Source organism: Giraffa tippelskirchi, chromosome 9, assembly GCF_054371585.1.
Source record: "Giraffa tippelskirchi isolate mGirTip1 chromosome 9, T2T-mGirTip1v1.2.pri, whole genome shotgun sequence".
NCBI lineage: Eukaryota > Metazoa > Chordata > Mammalia > Artiodactyla > Giraffidae > Giraffa > Giraffa tippelskirchi.
In genome coordinates this window covers 6,301,409-6,322,634 of record NC_137283.1, presented here as the reverse complement: position 1 = coordinate 6,322,634, position 21,226 = coordinate 6,301,409, and the positions used below count along the sequence as shown (strand labels likewise).

Below are 21,226 nucleotides of genomic sequence, written 5' to 3'. Positions count from 1 at the left end.
AATAATTTACTGCATAACGTCTGCCAGTAAATTCGAGCATATGATGATCCTAAATGTGTCTTGTCAGGAAGTAAACCATTCAGCTGTAGAAAGGGCATGATATCTATAAATAAAAGCACTTACCTTTGCATCAAGATGAACCTCCATGATCACTTCTTTCCTTCAGGTGCCTGTCCCATTGTAAATGAGGAGTCTTGTGGGGAGAAGGGGAGAAGCCCTTGGTTTTGCTTCAGTTCTCCAAGATTCACAAGTTCACGGTTATCAGGAATGAAGTTTTCACAATGAGCTTTCTGCCTGTCCAGAGATACTTATCAAGTTTTGTTTGTTGTTGTTTTAGCATGTTGAATAGAATTCCCTGTGCTGTACAGTAGGAACTTGCTGTTTATCCATCCTGTATATATTAGTTTACATCTGCTAATCCCCGACTCCTGATCCTTCCCCTCTGCCACCCCCACCCCAGAACCATAGTTCTGTTCTCTACGTCTTGAGTCTGTTTCTGTTTTCTAGATAAGCTCATTTGTGTCATATTTTAGATCCCACATGTAACTGATATCTTACAGGATTTGTCTTTCTCCTGATTTCCTTTGCTTAGTATGGTCATCTCTAGGTTCATGTTTGCTTGTTTTTATTTATTTTCAAAATTCTGCAGTCTCTGGAGTGGAGTGTGGGGGGGTTTCTGTGTTTACTGCTTTTTGGTCTTTTGCTTCAGGCAAATTTGTATTCTTTCTTCAGTAGTTTCAACCGGCTGAAATCGACTCGAATGTTAAGATTAATCCAAAAAGAAACATCAATACATGGCAGTACCTTCTCTGTAGAATGCCTGTCTTTCCCGTGACTGGGGAGTACAAAGATACGTTATAGGTTTCCTGCAGAGTGGTCTTTTCTCTTTTTTAAATTTTGTGGAAACCAATTCTTAGATCTGTGGATAAAAGCTTTAATGTCCATGGACCCCCTTTCTTCCTTGGAAATTTGTATCGTAAAAAAATTCTTCAGAATTCTTCAGGTTGGCTTATACTTAGAGGCAGAGAAGGGCTCATGTTAGGAGATTGAGAAACTCTCCAAGTATTAATAAAATAGCCCACAATCGTAGCCCACAATCGTGTCATTGTTCTCTCACATGGGAGAGCAGAGAGAAACCACATCCTCCCCAACAGATTGTAGCAAAAAGAAAGTCACAATTTTCAGTTAAAAGGTTTCCTTGGACAGATGTTTTTCTTTATAGGAATGCTACATCGTTTTATCTTATTTTACATCTCTGGCATATTTTGCCTGTTTCAGTGATCTGCCAGTCTGGTTATAAAGGCTCAGCCACTGGGAAGTTGGATTTTGCATAGCACTTATTAATAAAACTGAATTGAAATGACTCCAGTGAAGAACATTTCAGCAGGAGATGGGCTCCAATTCTATCACCATCTCATAGTGTGACCCTGGGAAAGTCTCCTCCTCTTTCTGGGTTTCATTTTCCTTTTCAAGAAAATGCTAAGATTGGCTTCATCCTCTGTCGCCAAGGCTCCATAGAGCATTTTTGTCAGGTGGCGAGTTGAAGGGGATGTCGTGGATCGTCATTAATGGTGGCTTTCTACTGCAGGCACCTTCAGCCTTCATCACACCCGCATCATATCACTGCATCTTTCTATGGAGTTTTTAACCCAGGGTATTTGTTTCATGGCCCTTCAGGAGCCTCAACATTGTTGCAGAAAAAATGAATATCTAGATTGTTTCTTCCTTTAGCAGTAACACAGCAGGCATTTGTATTGAATTTTCAACTTATACAGGATTTTCACATTTGGTATCTCATTTATCCTCAGACACTCCCTGTACTATAAACTGAGGATAGTGTGTAGAAAAGACACTGGCATTCGTTCCTAAAAGGTCTGAGTAATATTACCTGGGAAACCTAACAATTTGAGCAGCTAATAAATATGCCCGTAGACAGATATCCATCCATCCATCCACCCATCTTTCCTTCCTTCCGTCCATCCATCTGTCATCTATCCTTCCTTCCATCCATTTGTCCTTCTGTTCTTTGACACAGGGAACATATTCCCCAACATGAGGGTGACCCTTGACCTCGTATATCTGTTTTCCTTCTTTTAAAAAAGTTGTTTAAAACTTTTACATTTAATAAAATGCACTCTTTTTTGGTGGACAGTCTATGAGCTTTGACAAGTGCATAGAGTTCTTGTATCCACCACCGATCCTCATAAAGAGCAGCCCCATCACCCCACCTCCCTCCAGAAAAATTCTCTCCAGCTACCTCTTTGTAGCCAGACCCTGGCTCCACCCCTACCTCTTGGCAACCACTGATCTGTCCCTTATCCCTATAGTTTAGACTTTTCCAGAATGTCCTACAAATGGGATCACAGTATGTGAGTCTGGTTTCTTTCTCTTAGCATAATGCATTTGAGATTCACTTGTGCGGTTGCGGGGATCAATAATTGCTCTCCCTTATTGCTGAGTAGTTGTTCCTTGTATGAAAGTATCAGTTTTGTTTTCAGTTCATTCCTCAGTTGAGGGATATTTGGGTTGTTTCCATGTTTTGATGCTTATGAATAAAGCAGCAGTAAACATTCATCTAGAGGTTTTATTGTGAACACAGAGTTTTGTTGCACCAAGATAAATATCCAAAGTGGGATAACTAGGGTTTATGTTGCTTTTGTTGTTCTTTTACTTGCTTATTTACGTATGTGTTTATTTTTTAGATAACATCAATGTATAATATTATATGTTTCATGTAGGCAATGTTGTATTCCTACCTCTGAATGCCCTACAATGTGCTCACCTCCAAAAATTTGGTTTCCATCCTGTTTACCCATTTCGCCCTCCCTTCCAGCACCCCCTTCCCTCCAGGGTGGCCATCACTCTGTTCTCTGTATCCGTGTGTTTGTTTTTGTTTGGTTTGATCTATTCATGTATTTTGTTTTACTTGTTAGTTTTTTAAATCAATTCTTTTATTGAAGTGTAGTTGATTTACAGTGTTGTGTATTTCTGCTGTACAGCAAAGTGATTCAGTTATACATAGATATACATTCTTTTTAAAAATATTCTTTTCTATTATGGTTTATCATAGGACATTGAATATAGCTTTCTGTGCTGTATAGTAGAATCCTGCTGTTTGCTAGTTTTTTTTTTTTTTAATATTACACATGTTGTTGACAGTAACCAATAAACAATCTGTAATAGGAATAGAAAAGAGTTTTATTTAGCCAAATTGAGGACTGTAGCCCAGAAAACATACTCTGAGATAACTCTGAGAAACTGCTCTGGGGAAGCAGGGTTTTCAGCACAGTTTTATATCTTGTCAGAACAAAGAACATCAAACAAGTCAGGGGAACATTCCTTCAAGGTTTCAAAACAACAGATCAGCATGTGCCCAGTGAGTCAGCATGGCCTTGGTGCCTGGGAATTGAGTCTTATCACCAAAGGAGAACCAGCATTTGCGTCCAGGCAAAGGAGGCATTTAATCTTTATTTTTGACATGGGCATTCTTTACTTCTAGTCACTGTGCCCTTTCCTTCAGTAATTAAAGAAAATGTACAATGTATGTTTAGTATTCCAAAACAGGTCACTTCCATCAGCATAAAATTTAAGTGAACTCATGTTTTATTTTTATTTTATGTTCTCTTGACATCCCTATAACTCAATATGTGAAGATTTCATTACACATATGAGTGAACTCATACAGTCTTTGTCTTTCTCTGTCTTATTTCACTTGATAAAGTGTAACTTTAGAAAAAACTGCCAAAACGTTTGCCAAAGTGGCAGTCCTATTCTCACCAGCAATGTACAACTCCAGTTACTCTAATTCTTCACTAGCACTTGGCATCATTAGTTTTTTGTGGGGTGTGTGTGTGTGCGTGTGCCATGCTAATAGGTATGTAGTATATCACTGTAGTTTTAATTTGCATTTCCCTAATGACTAATGGAGAAGGCAATGGCACCCCACTCCAGTACTCTTGCCTGGAAAATCCCATGGATGGAGGAGCCTGGTGGGCTACAGTCCATGGGGTCGCTAAGAGTCGGACACGACGGAGCGACTTCACTTTCACTTTTCCCCTTCATGCACTGGAGAAGGAAATGGCAACCCACTCCAGTATTCTTGACTGGAGAATCCTAGGGACAGCGGAGCCTGGTGAGCTGCCGTCTATGGGGTCACACAGAGTCGGACACGACTGAAGTGACTTAGCAGCAATGACTAATGGGCTTCCCTGGTGGCTCAGACAGTAAAGAATCTGCCTGCCGTGGGGGAGACTGGGATTCTGTCCCTGGGTCGGGAAGATCCTCTGGAGAAGGAAATGGCTACCCACTCCAGTACTCTTGCCTGGAGAATCCCATGGACAGAGTATCCTGGCAGGCCCTGTCCATGGGGTGACAAAGAGTTGGATGTTACTGAGCAACTAACGATGACTAATGATATTGAGCATCTCTTTATGTGCTTATTTGCTATCTGTATGTCTTATTTGATAATTATTTAAATCTTTGACCATTTAAAAAATAAGGCTGTTTATTTTCTTAGTTCTACATTTTGAGAATTCTTTACATATTCTGGAGACAAGTCCTTTCTTGGATATGTGACTTGCAAATATTTTTCCCAGCCTGTGGCTTATCCTTTGATTCTCTTAGTAGTGCCTTTTTTTTTTTTTTTAATGTATTTATTTATTTGGCTGTGCCAGGTCTTAGTTTCAGCATGTGGGGTCTAGTTCCCTGACCAGGGATTGAACCTGTGCCCCCTGCATTGGGAGCGAGGAGTCTTAGCCACTGGACCACCAGGGAAGCCCCCTTATCAGTGTCTTTGCAGAGCAAACTTTTTTCTGATAAAGTCAAATTTTTAATTTTTAACTATAGATCGTGCTTTTAATGTGGTGTCTAAGAACTATTTTCCTGATCCAGGTTCGCAAAGATTTCTCCTATATTTTCTTTCTAAAGTTTAAAAGTTTAACCTTCCACACTTTGGTTTATGATCCATGTTGAGTTAACTTTTGTATAAGATGTAGGTAAGTTTCATATATATTTTTTTGCATATGAATATTCAGTTGTTCCAGCATCGTTTGTTGAAAAGATCACCCAGGTAGGCTCAGTGTAATCACAAGGATGCTTGTAAAATTAGGATGCAGGAGAGTCAGAGTCAGAAAGAAGTGAAATGATGGAAGTAGAGGTTGGTGTGAGGCCATTGCTGGAAGGGGCCACGAGCCAAGGAATACAGGGACCTCTAGTAGCTGGAGAAGGCAGGGAACTGATTCTCTCCCAGAGCCTTCAGAAAAAAATATGCTCCTGTCTGCCAATACCTTAATCATAGCCACTAAGACCCATTTTTTGATTTCTGATTGCCGTAATAATTTTGTGTTGTTTTAAAGTCACTAAGTTTGTGGTAATATTTTATGGCAGAAACAGGAGACTAGTACAGAAAGCACCACTGAATTGTGCTTGCACTTCTATCAAAAGTCTATTGGCTATTCTGTAGTACTATTTCTAGATTTTCTATTCTGTTGCATTTTTCTATGTGTCTATACTTTTGCCACTGATATATCTTTTTCCTTTTTTCTTTTAGTCTGCCCTGAATTATGTCATTTTCCCTGCTTCATAGCTTCAGGATACAGAAAATTTGGTCAACCGTAGGAAGAAGGAAACAGAGATAAACATCAGAAAATGACAAGTTTCAAGGTATCCATCTGTTGTAGTTATCTACTGCTGGGTAACAAATTATCCCAAATTTAGTGGCTTAAAGTAAAAAGTCTTATTGTCTCTCAGTTTCTGAAGGTCAGGAATCCACAAGTGGCTTAGCTGGGTAGTTCTGGCTTAGGGTCTCTCATGAGGTTGCCGCCAAGCTGCCTGTCAGGGCTATACTTGTCCTGAGGCTTGGCCAGGGAGGACTTGCTTCCAAGGTCACTCATGTGGCAGTCAGCTGGCCTCCAAAGACTTGCTTCCAAGATGACTCACATAGTGGCTGGCATGCTTTAATTTCTCTCTGTAGGCTTCCTGGGTGTCCTTATGACATGGCAGCTGGCTTCTCTAGTGTGAGTGATGAGAGAGACAGAGAACATTTACCTAAGACAAGGAACCACTGCCTTTTTATAACATAACCTTGGACTTGATGGCTCATCACTTCTGCCAATGTTTTCTGCACTAGAAGTGGGTCACTAAGTCCATTCCACACCCAAGGGGAGAGGAATTAAGCTCCACCTCTTAAGAGAGTATCACAGAATTAAAAAAAAAATATGTTTTTATTTAGCTGTGCTGGGTCTTAGTTGTGGCGTGTGGGATCTAGTTCCATGACCAGGGATTGAACCTGGGCCCCCTGTATTGGGAGTGTGGAGTTTTAGCCACTGGAGCACCAGGAAGTCCTATCATTACAGAATTTGTAGACGTATCTTTGAAGCCACTATAGTCTGGCCACAAGTTATTTATATTCCTCCCACATGCAGAACACACTCATCCACTCAAGGACCGCCAAGACTCTCCTCCCATCACTGCATCAGCTTGAAGTCCAGAATGGTGTCCTCTGAGTTGGCTCTAGGAAAGGAGAGGGTGCTCAGGGGTAGCTCCTTAAGATCAGCTCCTTGAGTTTGTTCCTGCAACCTGTGCACTTGGAGAAGGTTGTCTGCCCTCTCCCTCCTCCGCTGTGGTCAACAGCTGCCAGACCCAGGACAACTCCTCTGATACTCCTGTTCACAAACGGCGGATGGGAGGCAGGAAGGAACCAGTGGTCCATGGCGATTCTAGGATCCAGTCAACAAGTTATAATCCCATTTCAAGTTCCTTGATTGCATCTCTAGACCTGGGAATAATATTCTGTGGTCCCTGACTCCTCCTCCAAACCCTTGGTCCTGCCTCCCCATCGACCTTCCCTCTTCACAAAAGGTAACGCAACTTTGCTCTGTTTTCCTAACCCCGGTTCATAAAGATTTCTTCTATACTGTTCCTCTGTAAAAATTTTATTTATTTATTTTTGGCTGCACTGGGTCTTCATGGCGTTGCGTGGGCTTTCTCTAGTTGCCCTGAGCTACTCTTCATTGCGGTGAGAGGGCTTCTCATTGCGGTGGCTTCTCTTGTTGCGGAGCACAGGCTCTAGGTGCCTGGGCTTCCGCAGTTGTGGCGTGCGGGCTCAGGAGTTGCGCTGCATGGGTTTAGCTGCTCTCCAGCATGTGGAATCTTCTCAGACCAGGGATCGAACCTGAGTCTCCTGCATTAACAGCTGGATTGTTAACCACTGGACTGCCAGGGAAGTCCATTCTATGCTTTCTTTTAAAAGTTAATATTTTTATGTTTCACCTTTTAGTTTTTGATTACTTTTGAGGTCGTTTTTGAATAAAATGTGAAGTATGGGTTTCTTGACTTTTTGGTATACAAATGTCCAGTTGTTCCAGCACTGTTTTTTGTTTTTAAAGAAACGGTTTATTGTCCATACACCTTTTTTGATTTTCTAGAGTCTGAGGAAGAACAGCTTTCCGTGGGTTCCTGCTGCAAGGAATATGAAGATATCTTCCTCTTTTACTTGTAGGACCTGAAGGGATGTGGTCATGGTGGAAGTTTTCCTTTAAGTTACCATGGGAACCTGGAGCATTGCCATGTGGACCCCTCCCTGGATGTCTCAGAAAGCTGGCACCTTTGTGGAAATTCAACAGAAGTGACCCTGTGCCAGTCCCCAGATCAGGCTTCCAGACACTGTGCATGCTTCCTTTCCCTGGCACCCTCTCTGTGCCCCGAGAACCAGCCCAGGTGAGGTTCCCAGAGAATGAAAGACCCTGGTGAAGAGAGAGAACCCAGCTGTCCCAGCCACGGCCAACCTAGACCATTCAGCCAATGCTCAGACACTTGAGGAGATCCAGGCAGGAGCAGCAGAGTGAAAACTGATTCAGACTTTCTGGGAGAATTTTGTAATACATGAGCCACGTTTATAACAGGCAGTTTGACCCAGTCGTTACAATTCCACTATCTTGCTCTAAGGAAATAATTTAACAAACGTAAAAGGTTATTTTAGGAACATTTTTTTATAATCAAAAGTTTGAAACACTACAGCGTGCCTCACTAATGGGATGACTAAATGAGGGGGCACATATGCAGAATAATACTCTGAAACTTTTACAGAGATGTAGCTGATACGTAGGTGATACACATAGAGGATAGAGCTCTCAAGGGACCTCTCTATATCATATACTTTAGTCAGTGACGCGTGTTAGAAATCATATATTTTACAGTATGAGCCTTTATTTATTTATTTGGCCACCCTGTGACTTGCAAGATCTTAGTTCCCCAACCAGGGATCAAACCCAGCCCCCCTGCAGTGGAAGCTCAGAGTCCTAACCACCAGACTGCCGGGGAATTCCCAGTATGAACGTGTTTTTGAGTAAGACAGTCTGTAGCCATATTTCTGCATAGAAAAATGTCTGGAAGAATATACATATAAATTATTAACTGGTTTCCTCTGGGGAGGTGTTACAGGTATATTTCACTTTCCACAATGTATCTCTGTGTATATGAATCTTTATGAATGAACATCCATTTTAATAAATCAGTCATCAAAATGACATAATTTCCATTTTGGAAAAATGTCAGTATAATGTGTATATGGTTGTACTGCTAAGCTGCATGTGACCCTTGTAGTAATCTGATTTTCCTGGATGTAACCCTCAGGGTGGTCCTTAGGGAGCTGCTGGTTTACAGGGTGGCGGACTGTCCCTACTCTCACTGGGGCGTTTTCATCTTCCCACCAGATGGTAACGTTGTGTGGACACACCAGAGCTGAAGCCCAGGCGGCAGGCTGTATTTGCGAGAACAGTGGACCTGGCATCAGGAGACCTGGGTTCAGGGTTAGTATTGGTTCCTCCTTTTCCTTTTTGGTTGCGCTCTGCAGCTCGTGCCATCTTAGTTCCCCACAGGATCGAACCTGTGCCCCCCGCAGTGGAGTCTCAACCACTGGACTGCCAGGCAAGTCCCTTGGCTCTCCTTTTTGAGTTTGTTTCTTCCACAGTAAAATCGGGCTTCATTCATCAAACAATATGCATTTATTGAGGACTACTGCATGCAGGCCTTGTGGCTAGGTGCTAGGGGCCAAAGCTCCTGCCCTGCTTTTCTTCCCAATGGTGATAAGAGAATCAATTCCTACATGAACAAAAGTATATAACGGGAAATGGAATTCCAGGCACTGAGCTGTACTTTCACTGGTTTCATTAAGCAGAAGAAAGGAGACTGGATCCATTATGAAGCAAGTGGTACAGTTCAGTGGTAAACAACTCAGGCTCACTAGCCAAACTGTCTGGGCTCAAATTCTAGCTCCAGCAAGGTGGGGAGAATCTTTTTCTTTTTTTAGAATGGCTTAAGCCAGATATTGTAAATATATTTTATTAATTTTTTTATTTGTTTCTATGTATCTTTCTTATTTTTTAATAGTCTTATTTACTAATTTTTGGTCGCACTGGGTCTCAGTTGCGGCACTTAGGATCTTCGATGTGGTGAGAAGCCTTAGTTGTGGTGCAGGGGCTTAGTTGCTCCTCGGCATGTGGGATCTTAGTTTCTGGACCAGGGATTGAACCCATGTCCCCTACATTGGAAGGTGAATTCTTAACCACCGGACCACCAGGGAAGTCCCTAAGTATTTTGTTAAAATTTTTATTTGAAATATATTAATAGTTGATTTACAATGTTGTGTTACTTGGAGGCATACAGCAAAGTGATTAAGTTTTACTATGTATATATTATATATATTATTAGATTCTTTTCCATTATAGGGGGGTGTTGCTTAACGTTTCTTTGATTCAGTTTTTCTCCACCTGTAAGACAGGATCAGTAACTGTATGCAACTCTTGTGGTTGTTGTAAAGATTAAACAAGTTACTGGGTATAACACATTTGGCACAGTACCTGGCACATAGTAGCTGCTCAATAAATATTAGCTATTATTGTTATTACTTGGTACAGAGAACACATTAGGTCAGTTGTTGCTAACACAAATGTGAGCAAGTTGAAACAGAGGGTGATCTGGTTATAACAAATTTCTCTCCACTTGTGGCTTCATTTATGTCATCTGACTGATGACGTCAGTGACTACCTACTCTTTACTTTTTCAAATTTATTTTATTGAAGTATAGTTGATTTCCAACGTTGTGTTAACTTCTAGTGACTACCTACTCTTGCTGGTCCATGAATATTCTCCCAAGACTTTATGTGCCATTGGCAAGAATGATAGTCCCAGTTAGAGGAAGGGCTCTGAAAACAGTTACTGGAAACCCCAGACCAGCTCGCTTGGTCCATGTGGAGAAGCTAGAGTAGTCGGTTCCCTACTGGTGGTGACTGTTTCAGCTTATTATTTGAAGAGGTATGGTGTTTGTCTTTTTGTTCCAATCATGTATGGCTTCCATTCCCAAAGTCTTCACATGGCCCAAGATGGCTGTTAGATTTCCAGTTGTTCTATTTACATTTGTATTTTTCTTAATGATTTATGCAATCTGGGTAAGTTAAGGAAATAAGTGCTTGTTTTGGGCATGTAAGCTTTATAGATATTTTTGCCAATTTATTGTCTTTTGTTCTCAAGTTGTTTTTCTCACATGAAAAGAATTCTGCAGGTATCTTTTCTCAATTTGTTATACTATAGTGGGTCAAGAAAACGTTCTTGAAGAAGTGACATTTGTTTAAAACTCCAATGATCCAAGAATCCCACTCCTGGGCACATATCTGGAGAAAACTCTAATTTGAAAAGTTACATGTACCCCAACGTTAATAGCAGCACTATTCACAATAGCCAAGACGTGGAAGCAACTTAAATGTCCATCAACAGGTGAACGGAGAAAAAGACACGGTACACACACACACACACACACACACACACACACACACACACACTAGAATGTTAGTCAGCCATAAATGAAACAATGCCATTTGCAGCAACATAGATTAAACTAGAGGTGATCATACTCAGTGAAGTAAGTCAGACAAAGACAAATATATGATATCACTTATATGTGGAATCTAAATATGATACAAATGAATCTATCTATGAAATAGAAACAGACTCAAAGACATAAAACATTTATGGTAACCAAAGGGATGAGTGCAATTGTGTGGTAGTTTGAGCATTCTTTGGAATTGCCTTTCTTTGGGATTGGAATGAAAACTGACCTTTTCCAGTCCTGTGGCTAGGGCTGAGTTTTCCAAATTTGCTGGCATATTGAGTGCAGCACAGTTGCACTCATCTCACACGCTAGTAATGTTCAAAATTCTCCAAGCCAGGCTTCAGCAATACGTGAAACGTGAACTTCCCGATGTTCAAGCTGGTTTTAGAAAAGGCAGAGGAACCAGAGATCAAATCACCAACATCTGCTGGATCATCGAAAAAGCAAGAGAGTTCCAGAAAAACATCGATTTCTGCTTTATTGACTACGCCAAAGCCTTTGACTGTGTGGATCACAATAAACTGTGGAAAATTCTGAAAGAGATGGGAATACCAGACCAGCTGACCTGCCTCTTGAAAAACCTGTATGCAGGTCAGGAAGCAACAGTTAGAACTGGACATGGACCAACAGACTGGTTCCAAACAGGAAAAGGAGTACGTCAAGGCTGTATATTGTCACCCTGCTTATTAACTTATATGCAGAGTACATCATGAGAAACGCTGGGCTGGAAGAAACACAAGCTGGAATCAAGATTGCTGGGAGAAATATCAATAACCTCAGATATGCAGATGACACCACCCTTATGGCAGAAAGTGAAGAGGAACTAAAAAGCCTCTTGATGAAAGTGAAAGAGGAGAGTGGAAAAGTTGGCTTAAAGCTCAACATTCAGAAAACTAGGATCATGGCATCTGGTCCCATCACTCCATGGGAAATTGATGGGGAGACAGTGGAAACAGTGGCTGACTTTATTTTTGGGGGCTCCAAAATCACTGCAGATGGTGATTGCAGCCATGAAATTAAAAGATGCTTACTCCTTGGAAGGAAAGTTATGACCAACCTAGATAGCATATTAAAAAGCAGAAACGGTACTTTGCCAACAAAGGTCCGTCTAGTCAAGGCTATGGTTTTTCCAGTAGTCATGTATGGATGTGAGAGTTGGACTGTGAAGAAAGCTGAGTGCCGAAGAATTGATGCTTTTGAACTGTGGTGTTTGAGAATACTCTTGACAGTCCCTTGGACTGCAAGAAGATCCAACCAGTGTATCCTAAAGGAGATCAGTCTTGGGTGTTCATTGGAAGGACTGATGTTGAAGCTGAAACTCCAATACTTTGGCCACTTGATGCGAAGAGCTGACTCATTGGAAAAGACCCTGATGCTGGGAAGGATTGGGGGCAGGACGAGAAGGGGACGACAGAAGATGAGATGGTTGGATGGTATCACCGATTCAATGGACATGAATTTGGGTAAACTCCGGGAGTTGGTGATAGACAGGGAGGCCTGGCGTGTCGCAATTCATGGGGTCATAAAGAGTTGGACACGACTGAGTGACTGAACTGAACTGAACCAAAGGTAAAACAGGGTGGGAAAGGAACAATTAGGAGTTCAGGGTTAGCGGATACAAACTGCTATATATAAAACAGACAAACATGCTGTACAGCGGAAACTAACACAACATTATAAAGCAACTATATGCTAATAAAAATTAATACAATAATAAATTAATATATTTATTAATAAATTAATTAACAAAAATCAATAAAATAGATAAACAACTAGGTCCTACTGTGTAGCACAGGGAACAATATTCAATATACTGTAATAAACCATAATGGAAAGAATGCAAAAAAGAATATGTATATATATGTAAAACTGAATCACCTGAAACTAACAGTGTTGTAAATCAACTATGGTGGTTTAGTCACTAAGTCGTGTCCAACTCTTGAGATCCCATGGACTACAGCCCGCCAGGCTCCTCTGTCCATGGGATTTTCCAGGCAAGGATACTGGAGTGGGTTGCCATTTCCTTCACCAATGGATCTTCCCAACCCAGGGATCGAACCCGGGTCTCCTGCACTGCAGGCAGATACTTTACCCAACTGAACTACCAGGGAAGCCCCCCAAATAGACTATACTTCAGTTAAAAAAACCAATAATAACAAAAAACCCACTTCCATGGGCGAGAAGCTCAAGGCTGGTGAAGAGGCAGCTGGTGAAGAGGCTGGTGAAGAAGGTGGGGACACGTGTGCTCCCATCTTGGTCATGGTCTTGCTTCTTCCTGCAGCACATGTGTTCCATCCACCTCTTGATACTAACTTACCTCCATGACTATGTCTGATCCCACACAGCTGGCCTGCTCTCGGTGCATCCTGGATGCTATGGTCTGGTATCTGTGTCCCCTCAAATGCTTATACTGAGATCCCAGTGCCCAGTGTGATGGTATGAGGAGGTGGGGCCTTTGCGGGGGTGCTTAGTTCATGAGGGTGGGGTCAGTGCTCTTGTAAAAGAGATCCCACAGAGCTCCCCAGCCCCCTCTGCCAGGTGAGGACACAGTGAGAAGTCTGAAGCCTGCAAGAGGGTTCTCAGCAGAACCTGACTGTGCTGGCTCTTTGATCTTGGACTTCCAGACTTCAACTGTTAGAGATACATTTCCGTCGTTTCTAAGCTCCCAGTCTGTAGTATTCTGTTCCAGCAGCCTGCACAGACTAGGACACAGGCCTGGACTACTCCTTTCAGCAACTGGGCTGTCTCAAGGGTCACCATTTTTTAGTCCAAAGTGAGACTTGGCTGCAAAGGCTTATCCAGTCACAGGTGGACTGGATAGGATGAAGTGGTGGTGGCTGAGGTTCAATGACATGAAATAAGATGATGGCACCTCCCGCTTGTAGCTGGACCCTCAGGTGGCAGCCCCCATGAGGGGTGCTGTTTGGGGATGTAATGACTGACATATTGTTCAGTGTGTGCCCACTTCACTGTCCTCACATCAATGAAGAGCTTCACACACACTCATACACAGACGAGCTGGCTCAGGCAATGTTATGCTATGGTAACAAAATGGTTCCTGAAATCTCAGCGGCTGACAGCAGAGATTTTGTGCATGTGGCCAGTCAAAGCTAACTGGCTTCAGCTCTGTCACACATTTCCTTAATCCAGGACCCAATCTGAAGGACAGCCTTGAACTGAGACACGCTGCTCCCCTAGCAGGAGGGGGAGAAAGATGGTGGAACCACATGATGGCTCTTAGACTTCTGTTTGGACTAGCATCTATTACATCTGTTCACAGTTCACTGGCCAAAAGAATTCTGTGGCCAAGCCTGAGGTTCATGTGGAGGGAACATACTCCTCCTATGGGAAGAGGTGGTATTTTGAACCAAATAAACATTCTCATCCCAGCCACTAGTAACATTAGTCCCATTTTGTAGGCGAGAAGACTAAGGCTTAAAGAGGTCACTTGATCAAGGTCATAGATTTGAATTCAGCCCTGTCTGGCTTCAAAGTTTGGTCCTTTCTACCATGCAGTCTCTGGGCAGGGGGGTGTCTCTTTTTATACTGTGTGGGCACTTGGGATTGTAATTTATTCGGGGCACAACCATGTCTCATCAGCCTCAGAAGCTTCTCCATGAAAATTTCTAGAACTGAACCACTTTTGAAAGCTTCCTGGAAGGATATGGAGCTAGAAAAGGGTCAGGCTGGGAGAACTGGCCCCATGAGAGCAGACTCTATTCCATTTAGTAATTTTTTTAACTGTTGAATTATTTACCTGTGTTATGAGTTCGTAGGTAGGGACTACCTATCAATCTTTTTGTTTTCGTGTGTGTGTGTGTGTGTGTGTGTGTGTGTGTTGGGGGTGGGTTAAGATCCTCAAAGCTCTTTTCTAGGTAATTTTTAGAAACTTCCAGATTGCATTGGATATTTATATGCACAAAAATGATGAGTGCAGTGGAGAGTGTAACCATCTAATTTTGCATAAGAGCATCAACTCAACTTTAGATTTAGAAACCCAGCTGCAGCTCCGTGTGCCTCAGTTGGGGATGGGGTCATAAGTTACAGTCAATACACAGAATACTTTGTTCTGTGTGTAGGTATCTGTGATCTCTCCTGCTTTCATGCAGTCTTACCCATTTCGGAGCCTCTGGTTCCCAAGTGCGTCGTGCTGTCTTGATAACACCAGGTATGGCTGGATTGGCTAGGTTTACGTGTGTCCATCAGTGTGGGGATTAGGGTGAAGCCAGAGCTGCGTCCAGGACGCTCAATTGAAGGAGGCGCTTGCAGGAATCCGAGTCCTCTCGCCCCACTCAAGTCCCGGCCCGGGTGTCCACTGTGCATCTGTCGTAACTCCAATGGGTGAAAACGCCCCGGGCGAGTTTACCTGCCCTCTTCCCCCTCCCCTACCAGACGCGCAGGAGAGCCCGGACGACCTCCAAGCCCTGTTTCTTGGCTCGGCCAGCAAGGTCGATGTCCAGGTGACCGTGTACGTGTGTCCGGCCCAGGCTCGGTGCGGAAGACGGAGAGGAGTTGCGTGTGACCGGTGTTAGGCCGGGCGGGTCCATATCCGGGTGGACCCAGTGGGTGGGGCCGCTCCTCCCGCCAGGTCCCGAGGTGGGTGCGGGGGTAGGGAGTGAGGCGCGGAGATTCCCTTTCGCACCTTCCCATCGAGAGGGGGCGGCAGGGTGTGGATTCCAGACGTGCCCACCCTGCGGATCGGCTCCTAGAGCGCGCCGAGCCCCGGGCCTGAGCGGCCCCGGGGACTGGAAAGCAGAGGAGGAAGACCTGGAGGAGGGCTGGCCGAAGCGGCCACCCGCTCCCAACTTGCCAGGGAAACTAGTGCGGAGGGAGGGGCCGGGGCCGACGGGGGAGGGGCGGCTGCAGCTGCATCCAGCCCCTTTGGCTTCCTTCCCAGCGCTCCTCGCCTCCTCCTCCTCTTCCTCCTGTATGAGTCAGGCGTTTCCCGGGGATTTGGAGCAGCCACGCGCGGCCCGGGCTCCCGGAGCTGTAGCCGCCGCCGCCGCCGCCGCGCCAGGAGCCCCAACGCCGGGGCCGCCACCGCGGCGGGCCCCCGCGTCCCGGGCGCGCACGGACCATGGAGAGGGCAGCCCAGGGCGCGGACAGCGGCGGGGGCAGCAACAGCAGCAGCCGCAGCAGCAGCCGCGCCACCTCGGCGGGCTCCTCGCCCTCCAGCTCCCTGGCTGGCCGGGGGGTCTCCGGCAGGTCGGCGGCCGCCGGGCTCGGAGGCGGGGGCAGCCGCAGCAGCCCGGGCTCGGTAGCCGCTAGCCCGTGCGGCGGCAGCGGCCGGCGGAGAGAGCCGGCGCTCGAGGGCGTGCTCAGCAAATATACCAACCTCCTCCAGGGCTGGCAGAACAGGTAATGCGCCCGCTGCCTGCCCCTCCCTGCGCGCCGCTCGGTGTGAGAGTGTGCGCGCGCGATCCGGCCGCCGGCAAGCTGGGGCGGCCTCGGCACCCGGGCCCACCCCGCATCCCCGCTCCCCTAGGCGCGCCGCGACCCCACCCCGGGCCCACGTCGCAGTGACGGGGAAGGAAGGAGAGCCTTGGCACCTGCGGGGACTGGAGCGAACGGCGAGCGCGCTGGTCCCCGGGCCCTGCCGGCTAGCGGCTTCCCGCACCCTTGGAGAAGGACTGAGAGCCGGGGGCAGAGGGGCGTGCGTGATGCCTGTACATAAGAGCTGGCCCCATCCCAGCAATTCTGTCTACATCCTAGTTCATTTAGAACTTAGTTGTTTAAAGACGCCACCACCCCCAGAAACCAGCCAGTTATCCTCGGCGGTTTCCGGGGCGCGCGCTAGCCCCCCGCCCAGTTGGTGGCCGAGAGTCTCCAGTCTCTGCGATGGAAGTTTAGTGGTGATTTTTCTTTGACACTCTCTCACCTTTCGAAATGGGCAGTTCGCTGTTTAAGTTATTTTCTCCCTTAAGGTATTTCCTGAAGTTCCCTGCTCACTCTACTCTCCCAGTTGGGACACGTGGAAGGAGGGGTGTCAGGGCACAGGGTCGCGGTGTGTGTGGACCGAGGTAGTAAGGAACAACTGAAAGGAGCAGATGGCGTGCTGCCGCTTATATGTAGATGTGTGTGTGTGTGTGTGTGTGTGTATAGTTTTTCAAAAACAAGTCAAAAATACAAATATGCAAGGAGAATGGGACTTTTTGGCGAGTTTGTTGATGAGATCCGTGTCAGGTCCTTAATAGCCCTTGAATGTGAGGTCTTGTGGTTCTTAAGGATGCTTGCGAGATTTGCATCACGTCCCCGGAGCTCTTGCTTATCTCTGCTAGTTGCCAGAGTACTTGGCGGTCTCTCCCCGTGTAAGTTTCAGATTGTTTCCAGCTGAAACTTCAGGCGGTTATTTACATGAAGCTCTACTAGGAGGAAGTGTTAGTGGATCAGTTGTGTCTGGACTCTTTGCTACCCCACAGACTGTAGCCCACCAGGCTCCTCTCTCCATGAACTTCTTCAGACAAGAATACTGGAGTGGGGAGCCATTTCCTTCTCCAGAGGATCTTCCCGACTCAAGGACTGTACCAGGGTCTCCTGCGTTGCAGGCGGAGAATGGCGACTTCCTAAGGAAGGAAACTGAGTTGATATTGTAGGCAGAGAACTTTCCCCGGAGTTTCCTTGGAGATCTACTACTGTTAGTGGGAGTTGCACCTTAACTTTTGAATCCTTTTATTTCCCAAAATAGCCCCACTGTCAATTCTTGAAAGCTGAAAAGGGAGTAGGTAGAGTGCCAAAGAGGAGACAGATGAGAGGACTGAATCTGATTTCAGGTCCTGGTGATTGCCTTGTTAATGGCACCTGGCTGTGCCTTGCTGGTGATAGCATTTGGTTTGTGTGTTGAACAATCACCTTTAAGGTTTTTTTTTTTTTCCCCTGAAGTAATTTATGAGTCCAACAGAGCTTTTACCCTGGATTAGTTACTTCACTTGGGGATGGCATTTTACCTGCAGTGTATATTAAAGGATTTGTTCTTTGGAGTGGATTTAGGGGAAATTGGAGTAACTATGCTTTTGTGTAATTAAATCCTCTGGAGTATTTAGGTTGAAGGCCAGATTGAGAAGAGGCAAAATTTATAATAATAATACTAATAACAGCAACAACAACATATACTTGATTGCAGGCTACACAGGTGAAATGTACTGTGTATCCTGCTGAAGTCTCATCTTTATTGAATTTGTTTACTGTGGGTTCTAGCTCCCTGCCAATGTTTGTTCTTACCACAGTAGACGCATTGGTCTCAAAACCTACCATTGCCTTCAAAAGCATCGTCTCTTCCTAGTGGTCAGTGTCTCAGCATTGGGGTTTGTTTCCTGCTGTGGCCGAAGGTGCATCAGTGATCCGGAGAACATGTGTGATGGCTGTGCCTGCAGACTTCTCCCTCAAGGGGTCTTATAAAGGAGGATCTGGGTCAGTGAAGAGGAACAGGGAAGAGAACAAAGATAGAAACTTTGAAAAATATTTGTTCATCCATTTATTTATTCAGGCGCTATTTTATGGAGGCCCTACTGTGTGCCAGGCACTGGGTCAGCTACTCTGGAGCTCCTGCAGTGTGCAAAACATACAGGCATCTTTCCATCATGTACTGGAGGGGTCCCAGGATTCAAAAGTGGAAGGAAACCCCCCACCCCCCAGGGGAATGCCTTGGTGTGAATAGTTGGGCTGAGCTTGCCACTCAGTGTTTGAGCCAGCCTCTAATTCTTTCTCGGGTGATTGGTGGGGTTGTGAGAACTCAGTAAAACACCGAAAGGCAAATCTTGACTAGGATGAAGAAGACGAGTGTTGTCCTAAGAAAACCTCAGGCCAGTGGACGTGCATTTGGAAAGTTAGGGCAGGGCGGACTCTGGGTCAAGTCCTGACCTCAGTATTGGGCACACCTGTTTCCTTGGGCCAGCTCCCTAATTGCCCTGAGCTTCCGCTTTCCCACTTGTTTAAATGTCCAAGATGGTGTGACCTCTACTCTTCTCCGCAGTTCAGTGTGGGGATTACATGAAGACACCGATGTATAAGGGGCCGAGAGTAGTTCAGGATCTCGGCAAGTGGGAGCTATTCTTGGATCTTCAGTCTGCCCCTTCTTTAGTGGACCCTTTCCGGTCCATAAAACTCTTGGTCTCTTTCTTGAATGCTGTGATGGCTCTGGGATCCCATTAGCATAATTACCACAGAGTTCTTTGCAGAGAAGATGATGGGGTCTTTGAGGGGCAAGAGGTCATTTAAAACTTGGAACCAGGCATTTCCGTCTCTGGCGGAAGTGACTTCCTTCTTCCTCCAGCCTCTAAACCCATCTCGCTTTCATACTTTTTCTCCTTAACCCTTACCACCAGCTGACATGCTCTGTATTTTACTCTTTTGTCTTTCTGCACTAGGTATTAACTCCCTGAGGACAGAGAGTAATTTTGCCTGTCTTGTTCACTGCTGTATCCCCAGAGTCTAGAATAGGACATGGCGTATAGTAAGGGTTCAGTAAGTATTACCAAATGAGTTAGCAAGTAAATGAACGACAGAGAAGACAAGCCAGGATTTAGTTCTATTTTGGCCGGCGTTTACTGCTGTTATTGGAATTCTTAATTCTCTACCTGCTTATAGTCTCATCTTTGAGTTAGTATGTGTATCACTTGCCCTGTTCTGTGCAACATATCTTCTGGGTCAGCAGACATGCCCATCCTGACTCAGACCCACCACAACCCACCCAAGGTGGACCTTTAGGTACCAGATATCCAGGGCTTGCTTTTCACTTGATCTGTATTAACATACTTTGAGAAGACAGTGTTTAGCCTTTGGCATAATTTCCCAGGGTTTGGGGGCCACTTGGCCCATTTAGCAAAGTCAGTAGGGGCATATATTAACTTCAAAAGTAATACTGCATTAAAAAAAATGCTTTTTGAGAATTCCAATAGTTTTAGAGACAATTGGTGGTGATACCAGGGTTGAAAATCACTGTTCTGGTTTAATGTTCTTGTCTCTTTCTACTAATCCGAAGGATTTTCACATCTTGCTGTCTGGGTTGTCAGATTGTTCTGAGGCTCCACTCATATTGTTTAGGGACATTAGATGGCTTCATTGACAATAATAATAAAAGATGATTGCTTAGATTACAAAGCTGCATATTATATCTATGTATTGTATGTAATATATACAATTATATATGTATAAAGTATACAATAATAATACATAGCATATTATCCTATATAATATATCCAATAATATATACAAGAGGAAGAGGGTGTGAGAGGATGAGATGGCTGGATGGCATCACTAATGTAATGGACATGAACTTGGGCAAACTCCGGGAGATAGTGAAGGACAGGGAGGCCTGGTGTGTTGCAGTCCATGGGGTTGCAAACAGTTGGACACAGCTGGTGACTGAACAACATTATATTGTATGTGTTTTGTACTATATACATATATGTATATAATACATTATATATAATATATGTAATTTATGCATATGTTAATCCCTCCCTGTGGGATCAGCTGTCCCCCACCCCTGCCTTTTTAAAGCGTACATATATTTGAGATTTGTACCAAATGGGCTTCCCTGGTGGCTCAGATGGTTAAAGAATTTGCTGGCAATGCAGGAGACCCAGGTTCAATCTCTGGCTCAGAAAGATCCCCTGGAGGAGGGTATGGCAACCCACTCCAGTATTTTCGCCTGGAAAATTCCATGGGCAGAGGAGCCTGGCAGGCTACCGTCTATGGGGTCGCAAAGAGTCAAACACGACTGAGTGACTAGTACACACACACACGCACACATGTGCAGATAGTTGCACACACACCCTGAATGGTTAGCACGATTTTCCTTCTCTTTTTTTCCATTATTTTTTCCCCCTAAGGTGAACTTGCATCCATTTTGCAGTTTGAAAATGTTATCGAGGAAAAGGAAAGCTGCCCATACCTTTCCACATAATCTCTGAATAACTGAAGTTTTGAGGGTAAATTTGAAGTCTTATATATTCATTCAGAAAAATACACAACTCATAAAAACACATAGTTCAGTGAATTTTCATGCACAACCAGATCAAGAAACAGCAGCCCCTTCATCCCACCCCTTCCTGTCATCCCCAACCCCTGTAGGCTCCACTATTCTGACTCCCAATACCATATATTAGTTAGGCCTGTTTTTTAATTTCATATCGTGATGTGATCTTTTATGTCTGGCTTTTTAGCTCCATTAGTGTTGTGGTCTCTTTATTTCCATTGCTGTTTGGTATTCCATTGTATGAAAGTACAAAATATATTTGTATCTGTTGTAGATTGACATTTGAGTTCCTCCCAGTTTTTGGCTCACATGAATAGTTTTGGGAAATACACGCATACCTGTCTGTGGGTACCTAGGTGTGGAGG

General features: G+C 44.6%; 1 protein-coding gene and 1 long non-coding RNA gene across 8 annotated transcripts in view; one reads left to right on the top strand and one right to left on the bottom strand.

Moving 5' to 3' along the window:
• Positions 1–21,226, top strand: part of OSBPL10 (oxysterol binding protein like 10) — a 330,377-nt gene that overhangs the window by 8,612 nt on the left and 300,539 nt on the right. For 3 of the 7 annotated variants that reach the window (XM_081526980.1, XM_081526977.1, XM_081526978.1), the window contains exon 1: positions 15,822–16,243. In XM_081526980.1, the coding sequence (XP_081383106.1) occupies positions 15,963–16,243 (281 nt within the window). In that variant the 5' untranslated portion in view covers positions 15,822–15,962. Of the gene's footprint in view, positions 1–5,548; positions 5,662–6,422; positions 6,859–7,498; positions 7,717–8,711; positions 8,808–14,934; positions 15,054–15,821; positions 16,244–16,661; positions 16,810–21,226 lie in introns of those variants that run through there. The other 4 variants (XM_081526990.1, XM_081526981.1, XM_081526984.1 and 1 more) reach the window with 4 other exon arrangements.
• LOC145520522 (uncharacterized) lies at positions 4,631–15,691 on the bottom strand. The gene is made up of 3 exons (XR_014064541.1): positions 15,001–15,691; positions 11,112–11,263; positions 4,631–7,939 (listed from the first exon to the last, which is right to left on the bottom strand). It is a non-coding gene; the product is annotated as an uncharacterized LOC145520522 (long non-coding RNA).